We start from the raw sequence: 10,482 nt of genomic DNA on the forward strand, positions 1-10,482 counted from the left end.
GAGGATCAGGAAACAAAACCAAAACTTATCCTGTGAGTTGAAAGTTTACGGAAACGCGTTAACGTGGAGCGATAAGCCGGAGTTAGGAGGAGGACAGGTGAGTCTGGTCACCAGTCAGGAGGGCCGTCTGGGCCAGTAGGTCTACTGGCTCCTGTACTGGTTTCTGTACTGGTTTCTGCACTGGTTTCAGGGAGGATGTTGTTAGTTCCGCATCAGCCTCGCCAGGCGGGGACGCTCCACCCAAACAACGCCAGGATGGAGGGGATCGCGTTATGTCACCCAGATGACCCCGGACCTCCAGGCAGACCCCCGCTGAGTCCTCCCGCGACGTGTGACAGAATGGGGGTCGTTAGATAACAGCGGGGTGGGGTCCAGGGCGCCTCCGGGTGGAGCGACGCGCTGCATGCAGGAGACGCGTCTGATGCCGCCTCTGTACGCCTCTTTATGGCGTTTATGTTGGCTGTCAATCAGCCGATCAGTTCTAGATTGTTAGCTCTGTGCTCTACACCCTGCAGATGGCTCTAGATCGGTTGCTCTGTGCTCCTGCAGACGGCTGTAGATCGGTTGCTCTGTGCTCCTGCAGACGGCTCTAGATCGGTTGCTCTGAGCTCCTGCAGACGGCTCTAGATCGGTTGCTCTGTGCTCTGCAGACGGCTGTAGATCGGTTGCTCTGTGCTCCTGCAGATGGCTGTAGATCGGTTGCTCTTGCTCCTGCAGACGGCTGTAGATCGGTTGCTCTGTGCTCCTGCAGACAGCTGTAGATCGGTTGCTCTGTGCTCTACACCCTGCAGACGGCTGTAGATCGGTTGCTCTGTGCTCCTGCAGACTGTAGATCGGTTGCTCTGTGCTCCTGCAGATGGCTTCGTGCTTCGACAGCGAGAGGGACAGCCTGGAGGCGGAGCGCGGCGGGCTGGCCGGGGAGCTGTCCAGCTGTGCAATGGCCATGCTGGAGAAGGAGCGCGAGTCGCTGCTGAGCCCGGCCGAGAGCTCGGGGACGCTGTTCGGCAGCACGCCCACCTCCCTGCTGGCCGCCGCCCCGCTGCAGGGCTACGACGTGGAGTTCGACCCCCCGCTGGAGAGCAAGTACGAGTGCCCCATCTGCCTCATGGCTCTGCGCAACGCCATCCAGACGCCCTGCGGACACCGCTTCTGCAAGCACTGCATCGAGAAGTCCATCCGGTACGTAGTGGAGCAGCACCGACCGCTGGGCTCACTACGACAGACTGCTCCTCTAAAGCATGGCTCACTACTACAGACTGCTCCTCTAAAGCAGGGCTCACTACTACAGACTGCTCCTCTAACAGGGACTAAAGCAGCATTATGTCACAGGGCTACGTGGGCACAAGACTCATGATCAGAATGTACTAGTAGTTTTCTAGTAGTTTTCTAGCTGACATGTTGCTGTAGTTCTATAGGTTCTCATTATTGTCACACTCTGTGATGCTGTGACGTATGTTTGAGTGTAACCAATGCGTTCTAACGACGGCGCGTCTCCTCCTCTCCAGCGACACTGGGCAGCGCTGTCCCGTGGACAACGAGATGCTCTCCGAGGAGCAGCTCTTTCCTGATAACTTTGCCAAAAGGGAGATCCTGTCCCTCACGGTCCGCTGTCCCAACGACGGCTGCAAAGACAAGATGGAGCTCCGGCATCTGGAGGTAGAGCCGCTGAACTAGTGTGAACGTCTGCTGACAACAACATGTAGACAAGCTGCTGTAATACCATCCGAGAGTGGTTAAGAGAGAGAGCAGAAGAGAGCTTTATAACAACCAAAGAGAAGAGCGGCGCTCTGGTTGGTCAGAACAGAGAGTTGAGGGACTCATTTTGGACCAGATCTAAACCAATCACAATGCTCTCATGCTGACGGATAGCTTTATCATTTCTAACTAATTTCACTCAAATAATGGGTCTCAACTCTTGCCTGCAGCACGTTTCTTAAGCAGGCAAGAATATCCTCCAGACCTGTGGTGTTTAGGAGGTGAAGGAGTGTTGAGTCTGACAGCTGACCTGCCTCCATGTGTCCCCCATGTGTCCTCCATGTGTCCCCCATGTGTCCTCCATGTGTCCCCCATGTGTCCTCCATGCGTCTCCAGAACCACGTGAGCCAGTGTCCCTTGGCCACCCTGCTGTGCCCCCACTGCCAGCAGGCGGTGCTGAAAAGCAGCCTTGAGGAGCACGCCACGCTGCACTGCCACCGTCGACTGGTCTCCTGCCCCGACTGCGTGGCCAGCTTCGTCTACGATGAGCAGCAGGTAGAGCATCTCACACACTATGGGACACGCAGACCTCCTCCCACGCAGACCTCCTCCCACACAGACCTCCTCCCACACAGACCTCCTCCCACACAGACCCCCTCCCACACAGACTTCCTCCCACACAGACTTCCTCCCACACAGACCCCCTCCCACACAGACCTCCTCCCACACAGACCTCCTCCCACACAGACCCCCTCCCACACAGACTTCCTCCCACACAGACTTCCTCCCACACAGACCCCCTCCCACGCAGACCTCCTCCCACACAGCGGAGAGGAGGAGAAGTCAGCAGCCCCACGTATTGAATCACTGATTGATATGAAATGATGAAAGCTGCTCCTCTGAGCCTCTGGTCTCCTCTGGTCTCCTCTGAGCCTCTGGTCTCCTCTGGTCTCCCCTGAGCCTCTGGTCTCCTCTGGTCTCCCCTGAGCCTCTGGTCTCCCCTGAGCCTCTGGTCTCCTCTGAGCCTCTGGTCTCCTTCTTGTCTTCCAGCTCCACGAGCTGCAGTGTCCGTTCGCTAACGTGAAGTGCCAGTACTGCGGGCTGGAGCTCATCAGGGACCAGGTGGGTGTTATTACCATTGGGTGGGAGCGTTCCTGTGTGTGTGGTGGATGTGAGCGTTCCTGTGTGTGGTGGATGTGTGTTCTCCAGTGACCTGGTCTGTCGTGTTGCAGATGGAGTCTCACTGTGACACCGACTGCCCCAAAGCGCCCATCGCGTGCACCTTCAGCACCTTCGGCTGTCAGGAGCGGGTAAGAAGGAGACGTCCGGGTGGCCGCGGTGTCCTCAGCCCGCCCGGGTCCAGCCTCATGAAACACTGTGATTGGTTCCTCAGATGCAGCGGCACAACCTGGCGCAGCACACGCAGGAGTTCACCCAGATGCACATGCGCTACATGGCCGAGTTTGTGCGCAGCATGAGCCTGGGTGAGACCACGCCCAAACCGCTGTGGACGCCGGCCGCATCCTGCGCGTCCTCAGAGGACCAGGGGGCGGCGGCGGGGCCCCCCCCGGGCCCCTGTGGCCCCCGGGGGTCCTCGATGTGGAGTGGGGGCAGTGGCGGGGCCTCGTGTCTGAGCAGCGAGGTCAGCCAGACGCTCCGGGAGATGGACGGACGCCTGGTGACCCAGGACCACCAGCTGAGAGAGCTGATCATCGGGAAGGAGACGCAGGTAACCATCACCCCCTAGAGACACAGGTAACCATCACCCCCTAGAGACACAGGTAACCATCACCCCCTAGAGACGCAGGTAACCATCACCCCCTAGAGACACAGGTAACCATCACCCCCTAGAGACACAGGTAACCATCACCCCCTAGAGACACAGGTAACCATCACCCCTTAGAGACACAGGTAACCATCACCCCCTAGAGACACAGGTAACCATCACCCCCTAGAGACACAGGTAACCATCACCCCCTAGAGACACAGGTAACCATCACCCCCTAGAGACGCAGGTAACCATCACCCCCTAGAGACGCAGGTAACCATCACCCCCTAGAGACACAGGTAACCATCACCCCCTAGAGACACAGGTAACCATCACCCCCTAGAGACACAGGTAACCATCACCCCCTAGAGACACAGGTAACCATCACCCCCTAGAGACACAGGTAACCATCACCCCCTAGAGACACAGGTAACCATCACCCCCTAGAGACGCAGGTAACCATCACCCCCTAGAGACACAGGTAACCATCACCCCCTAGAGACACAGGTAACCATCACCCCCTAGAGACACAGGTAACCATCACCCCCTAGAGACGCAGGTAACCATCACCCCCTAGAGACACAGGTAACCATCACCCCCTAGAGACACAGGTACAGCCTTAGAGACACAGGTACAGCCTCTATAGAGACACAGGTACAGCCTTAGAGACGGGGTCCAGTCTGACGGGGTCCAGTCTGAGGGGGTCCAGTCTGACGGGGTCCTGGTTGTCCCCCTGCAGGGCGGGCAGCTGGCGGAGCTGCGGCGGCGGGTGGCAGTGCTGGAGGAGACGGTGAAGGAGCTGGAGGCGCAGCAGTGCCAGGGGATCTTCGTGTGGCGGCTGCGGGGGTTCTCGGCGCTGCTGCGGAACCAGGAGCAGGGCGTGCCGGTGGTGGAGCACAGCCCCGGCTTCTACACGGGCCGGCCCGGCTACAAGCTCTGCCTCAGGCTGCACCTGCAGACGCCCAACGCCCCGCGCTGCTCCAACTACATCTCCCTGTTCGTGCACACCATGCAGGGCCCCTACGACGGGCAGCTGAGCTGGCCCTTCCAGGGCACCATCCGGCTCACGGTGCTGGACCAGGGCGCCGAGGGGCTGCACCACACGGAGGTGATGGATACCAAGCCCGACCTGCAGGCCTTCCAGAGGCCCACCATCCAGCGCAACCCCAAGGGCTTCGGCTACGTCACCTTCCTGCACCTCAACCAGCTGCAGCAGCGCTCCTACGTCAAAGACGACACCCTGATGGTGCGGTGTGAGGTCACGCTGCGCCTCGACGCCGCGCTGCGCCGCGAGGGCGCCGCCATGACCGCCCGGGGCCCCGAGGACGTCTAGGGGCCCCAGGACGTCCCGGGGCCCCTATACGTCCTGGGGCCCCAGGACGTCTAGGACCCCGGGGGCCTGAGAGCGTCTAGGGGCCCCAGGACCTCGAGGACGTCTAGGGGCCCCAGGACGTCTAGGGGCCCCCGGGATGTCTAGGGTCTGGGGACCTGGGGCCCCGGCCTGGGACGGGACTCGGAGGGGTTCAGGGGCCCGGGATGGGGCTCAGAGGGGTTCAGGGTGATGGGATTATTGACGTTCGCTAGGCTGTTATGAAATTGTGGGAATTTATTATTTTAATTTTTTATATTTTCAATTTCTTTATGACTACTTTCATGGCTCAGTAATTAGGAGTTAATTCCTCTAATTTAAAACCTTCCTTTGGCTATAAAATCATTCACCTATAGTCAGGAGGGTTATGTACTCATGTATTCATCTGTCATTATAAGAGCTGTGTGTGTGTTGTTTTTGCTACTGCATCAGACCCGCCCCCACATGGACAAAGTCTGGCATCCTGAACCCATCCAAGAAAAACACAATTTCTTTGTGCTGCTTATTTTCAGTATTATTACATTCTGCTTACCGTTCTGGATACTTTAATGTCACTACACTTTAGGACGGCTACAGCAACTGACATGCCGTGTTGGTTGATGTCACATTGAGTCTATGTTGACTAGAGTGCTAAAACGACACGATTGGTCAGAGGACGATGTGGTTGTTGGTAAATGCTGGATCCAGAATGAACAAAATGGTTTCTGTTTAAAGTTGTCATCTTCATTGGCAGTACGATCAGTACGATAATCGTTTTTATTTCTGGTCTTGATAAACTTTACGGTCATCTATCTCCACAGAGCTGTTTCCTATTAGTTCAGCTATTGTGGAAGACAGATTTATTCGAATGAAATCAAAAAAGTGTAAAATGTTTGAGAATGACGGAAGGCACCAACATGTCACTCAATACTCTGAGGTCAAAGAAGCGTTTGTGACTCCAGACCAAGAGAAGACTGAAGCCAGAGTCATCGTATTATCTAGAAGGTCTTTTATTATATAAGAGCTCCTTCTGGACCTGAACACTGCCTCTTGAAGAAGACCCCCTGCAGGCCAGAACTCATATGACTGCGATATTTGATGGTTTATTACACTTTGTTACTTCTACTTTGTATCAACTGTTGTAACAGACATTGTCAACACTTATTCTTTTCGATAAATCAAATGTGCTTTTGGACAGTTTGTGTACAGAAAGCAACAGCCTATTTAGTGCCTTCCTCCGTTGGGTGTGTGTGTGTGTGTGTGTGGTGGATGATAAGACACTTGGAGACACGCAGTCGAACCACAGGAGGGGGTCACTCACCCTGCTCATGGCGGCCAGTGGACCACAATCTGCCTGATTTGTTTGTGCTTGGGTGCTTTTAATCGTGAGTTGTCAACACAATCTAGCAGCTCCGCGTTAAGGAGGACCACTGTTTAAATCTGATTAATCCGAGTCACTGGATGATTAATCTTTTTTTTTTCCACAGCTTTGAAAAATCACAGTTGACATTGTTTTAATAAAAGAGGAACTGAATAATAAACACAACTAGTGGAGTGAAACATTTTAATTGTGTCTCTACTAAGGTGGGTCCTCACCTCGAGTGAAACAAAAGCTTTGAAACATTTGGTCCCGACTCAACTTAAGTGTTATATCAAAAGTGTTGTATTCGTCTTCATCTGAATTAATATCCTGTATGGAAATGAGCAAACGCACAGTGGATCTCCTGGCGTCCGTCTAGCGTTCCTCCTCGTCGATGTAGGGGAACTTCTTGTTGGCTCCGTAGCCTTGCTGCCTCGCTCGTGGCCTCGTGGCCTCGGCAGTCTCTTCCTTAGCGGCCGGAGGCAGAGGCTGCTCTCTGCTGCTCCCCTCCTGGGCTCCTGACACTTTAGCAGCAACAAAAGTCATTAGGACCCGTCTCCTCATCCAGTACCAGATCAGATCCAGGGCATTTAGAGTCTCTTTCATCCAAAGCGACCCACAATAAGTACATTTGTCAGAAGAAGGTGAAAGAATACTTAAGTACATTAAGGAGTTCATGTGTTCTGTTGGAGGATGATCTGGTGATCAGCCTCACAGACTCACCGGGAGGCTTGGGGGCATCTCGGCCGCACTTCAGGGTGCTCTGAGCGAAGCACTCGGCCAACCAGGACAGAACCTCCCCGCAGTACCGCACCTGGGGAGCAGAGACCACTGAACAGGACAGCAGCGACTCCACTCCAGGCTGGGTGAACTCCGCTCCAGGCTGAACCCTCCCAGTCCCCCTGAGCCTCCTTGAGTCTGAAGGTTTCTGCTCACCTGGGCTTCAACGCTCACCATCCTCCTCTCCTGGTCCTTAAAGCCCCCGGCCATCCTGAGCAGGCTCTGCACCCTGAGAGGGACAAAGGTCAGAGGGACAGGTCAGAGGGACAGGGGACAGGTCAGAGGGACAGGGGACAGGTCAGAGGTCAGAGGGACAAAGGTCAGAGGGACGGGACAGGTCAGAGCGACAGAGACAGGTCAGAGGGACAGGTCAGAGGTCAGAGGGACAGAGGGAGAGGTCGGAGGTCAGAGGTCAGAGGGACAGGGAGCAGGTCGCCTGCTGTGTGTGTGAGGTGATACGTGGAGGAGGAGGAGTTACTTGGAGGAGGAGCATTACTTTGAGGAGGTGTTACGTGGAGGAGGAGCATTACTTGGAGGAGGAGGTGTTACGTTGAGGAGGAGGAGGTGTTACGTGGAGGAGGAGCATTACTTGGAGGAGGAGGAGTTACGTGGAGGAGGTGTTACTTGGAGGAGGGGTTACGTGGAGGAGGAGGGGTTCGTGGAGGAGGAGGAGTTACGTGGAGGAGGTGTTACTTGGAGGAGGACGGGTTACGTGGAGGAGGAGGTGTTACGTGGAGGAGGAGTTACGTGGAGGAGGAGGTGTTATGTGGAGGAGGAGCATTACTTGGAGGAGGAGGGGTTACGTGGAGGAGGTGTTACTTGGAGGAGGACGGGTTACGTGGAGGAGGAGGTGTTACGTGGAGGAGGTGTTACGTGGAGGAGGTGTTATGTGGAGGAGGAGCATTACTTGGAGGAGGAGGAGTTACGTGGAGGAGGTGTTACTTGGAGGAGGACGGGTTACGTGGAGGAGGAGGTGTTACGTGGAGGAGGAGTTACGTGGAGGAGGAGCAGGGGTTACGTGGAGGAGGAGTTACTTGGAGGAGGTGCTCCGGAGGCGCTCCTCGCTGCTCTCCAGGTGCCGGCACTCCTGGTGGGCGAGGCAGTTCTCCTTCTGGACCGTCTCCCAGGTCATCAGACGCTGGTCCAGACCGGCCGAGAGCTCCCTCTCTAGAGAGAGAGAGAGAGAGAGACTCTTGCAGGTGAGAGCGAGCGCAGCAGACTTGTCCCCTGGATCTTCCTCTAAACGCTCCAGAGACCGGGGAGGTGGTGCGCCCTGTAGCCCCCTGTGTAGCACTGGGGGCGCTACACAGGGGGCGGTACAGGTGGAGCCCACAGGGGGCGCTACAGGGTGGAGCCCACAGGGGGCGCTACAGGGGGCTACAGGGGGCTACAGGGGGCTACAGGGGGTGCTACAGGGTGCTACAGGGGGTACTACAGGGCGCTACAGGGGGCTATAGGGGGCTACAGGGGGCTACAGGGCGCTACAGGGGGCTACAGGGCGCTACAGGGGGCTACAGGGGGGGCTACAGGGGGCTACAGGGCGCTACAGGGGGCTACAGGGCGCTACAGGGGGCTATAGGGGGCTACAGGGGGGGCTACAGGGCGCTACAGGGGGCTACAGGGGGCTATAGGGGGCGCTACAGGGGGCTACAGGGGGCTACAGGGGGCTACAGGGCGCTACAGGGGGCTATAGGGGGCTACAGGGGGCGCTACAGGGGGCTACAGGGGTGCTACAGGGGGCTACAGGGCGCTACAGTGGGCTACAGGGGGCGCTACAGGGGGCGCTACAGGGGGCTACAGGGCGGTTGTCATACCCAGGTGCTCCTGCTTGGGCTCAGCCCTCTTCACCAGGCTGAGCAGCAGCTGGGACAGGTGGCTGATGATGATGAAGGGCGGGGCCAGCGCGGGCCGGCTGTGGTACTCCACGATCAGGTGGTAGCGCTGGTACTTCCAGTAGATGTCGGTGTGCTCCTGCACCACCTGGAAGGTGTAGCTGGGGGGAGAAGGAGGGTTGATGGAGCGGTTCTCATGTGGCGGAGCAGAAGGAAAATGTTCAGAGCACAGATGAGCGTGGCGTGTTTGTAGTGGCGACCGTTCAGTGTTACACGTGGTATACATATCGTTAGGTGGAGCGAATGGTTGCAGGTTTAAGTCACTACTCTGCAGGTCATACACCATCTGGGTGTATGACCTGGTCGTCCTCATCACATTATGTACAACATGTTTATGTACATAATACATCATGGCAAAACCATTCTACAATCGATTCTATTTTAAAGCAGACTAAATCTGTGGTTTTTGGAGTGACTTTTCACCTATTGAAGGGAAGCAAATGGTTTTGTGTTTGTGTGGAGGACACATGCTCCTCACTTCACCACCGCCACAGAGAAGTCCTCCTCTGGTCTCTGGGACGCCTCGCCCACGCACCAGCTCACTAGTAACCATCTGGTCTGCGCTGGCTCTGGCGGGGGTCTGACCTGAACATGGCAATGAGGAGGTTGAGCAGCAGCACGTTGGTGACCAGGAGGAAGATGACCAGCAGCAGGATGACCAGCCAGTTGGCGTAGACGTTGGGGCACGGCGGCAGGCTGCCCATGATGATCTCCTCCGGGACGTCGGTGCAGTTCATGTCCGGCATGCGAGCCGCTGTCAACACAGGAGGAGGAAAACCAGCGTTAGTAGAGCCTTCCACCCAGGGCTCGCTGCCAGCACTAATGAGGGTGTGCCTCCGTCAGGGGCCAGTGGCGGGGGGCGTCCTGACACACCGACCACATCATCTGGAGAGCTCATTGACCTGAGTCTGTTGGGTGTGTGCACTGCGGTCGGCCGTCGGTCGGAGTGGCGTGTCAGGGCCTTTACCTGCACGGGTTGACTCGGGTAAGAGTAGCAGACACGTACAGCAGCAGTAGTAGTGTTATGACACCTACGAGCTCTGTGGAAAGGGTCTACAGACGAGGGGAGATGAAGCCATCGTCACCTGACAGCGGCTAGGACCTTTCATCTTCATTTGAGATAGGAGGAAATGGCCGCCCCATCCATCTAGAGGGATGGCTGGGCAGACGGACAGAGAGATATCCTCCAGGCCGGAGCAGAGAACCTCCTTCCTCAGGGAGTAATGGAAAATCCATTCCCATTCGGGCCGGAGCCTCACCATCTATCTCTTCCAGGGGATCTGTCCGAAGATGTGCAGGTAGGGCCGGTAGAGCGCCCTGCGGAACACCCAGTCGATGCGTGGTCGTTAGGGTGCAGCAGGGCCTGGTGGCCACGCCGTACGCTATCATCCACACGCTCAGGAAGAAGAGGAAGAAGAACACGTCCTTCATCTGGTGAGAGAGAGAGAGAGAGAGAGAGAGAGAGAGAGAGGCAGAGAGAGAGAGAGAGAGAGAGAGAGAGAGAGAGAGAGAGAGAGAGAGAGAGAGAGAGAGAGAGAGAGAGACAGAGACAGACAGAGAGAGAGAAAAGAGAGACAGAGACAGAGAGAGAGAGAGAGATGGGTTCACTGGCTGGAGTGTGGAGGTCTGTCTGGGTCTG

At 56.5% G+C, this 10,482-nt stretch overlaps 2 protein-coding genes across 2 annotated transcripts in view; one reads left to right on the forward strand and one right to left on the reverse strand.

Moving 5' to 3' along the window:
* The first annotated feature begins 11 nt into the window (after positions 1 to 11).
* traf6 (TNF receptor-associated factor 6) lies at positions 12 to 6,339 on the forward strand. The gene is made up of 8 exons (XM_084476595.1): positions 12 to 97; positions 857 to 1,179; positions 1,506 to 1,656; positions 2,092 to 2,250; positions 2,746 to 2,817; positions 2,928 to 3,005; positions 3,089 to 3,424; positions 4,203 to 6,339. Exons 2-8 carry the CDS (start codon positions 857 to 859, stop codon positions 4,794 to 4,796), a joined length of 1,713 nt encoding a protein of 570 aa, XP_084332721.1. The 5' UTR covers positions 12 to 97; the 3' UTR covers positions 4,797 to 6,339.
* Positions 6,340 to 6,451: 112 nt separating this feature from the next.
* The window catches only part of trpm5 (transient receptor potential cation channel, subfamily M, member 5), a 26,403-nt gene continuing 22,372 nt past the window's right edge, over positions 6,452 to 10,482 (reverse strand). The window contains 10 exon segments of the mRNA XM_084475819.1: positions 6,452 to 6,695; positions 6,836 to 6,985; positions 7,108 to 7,180; positions 7,986 to 8,118; positions 8,766 to 8,944; positions 9,429 to 9,597; positions 10,103 to 10,123; positions 10,126 to 10,188; positions 10,191 to 10,211; positions 10,214 to 10,274. Of these exon segments, the coding sequence (XP_084331945.1) occupies positions 6,459 to 6,695; positions 6,836 to 6,985; positions 7,108 to 7,180; positions 7,986 to 8,118; positions 8,766 to 8,944; positions 9,429 to 9,597; positions 10,103 to 10,123; positions 10,126 to 10,188; positions 10,191 to 10,211; positions 10,214 to 10,274 (1,107 nt within the window). The 3' untranslated portion in view covers positions 6,452 to 6,458.

Source organism: Micromesistius poutassou, assembly GCF_964030765.1.
Source record: "Micromesistius poutassou genome assembly, chromosome: 12".
In the NCBI taxonomy this organism is placed as follows: Eukaryota; Metazoa; Chordata; class Actinopteri; order Gadiformes; family Gadidae; genus Micromesistius; species Micromesistius poutassou.

Bases quoted from the DNA above. Each gene is read 5' to 3' on its own strand.
- traf6 (XM_084476595.1), top strand. From the start codon at position 857: ATGGCTTCGTGCTTCGACAGCGAGAGGGACAGCCTGGAGGCGGAGCGC. The intron at 2,818-2,927 runs GTGGGTGTTATT...GTCGTGTTGCAG, and splicing joins TGGAGCTCATCAGGGACCAG to ATGGAGTCTCACTGTGACAC. The intron at 3,006-3,088 runs GTAAGAAGGAGA...TTGGTTCCTCAG, and splicing joins CCTTCGGCTGTCAGGAGCGG to ATGCAGCGGCACAACCTGGC.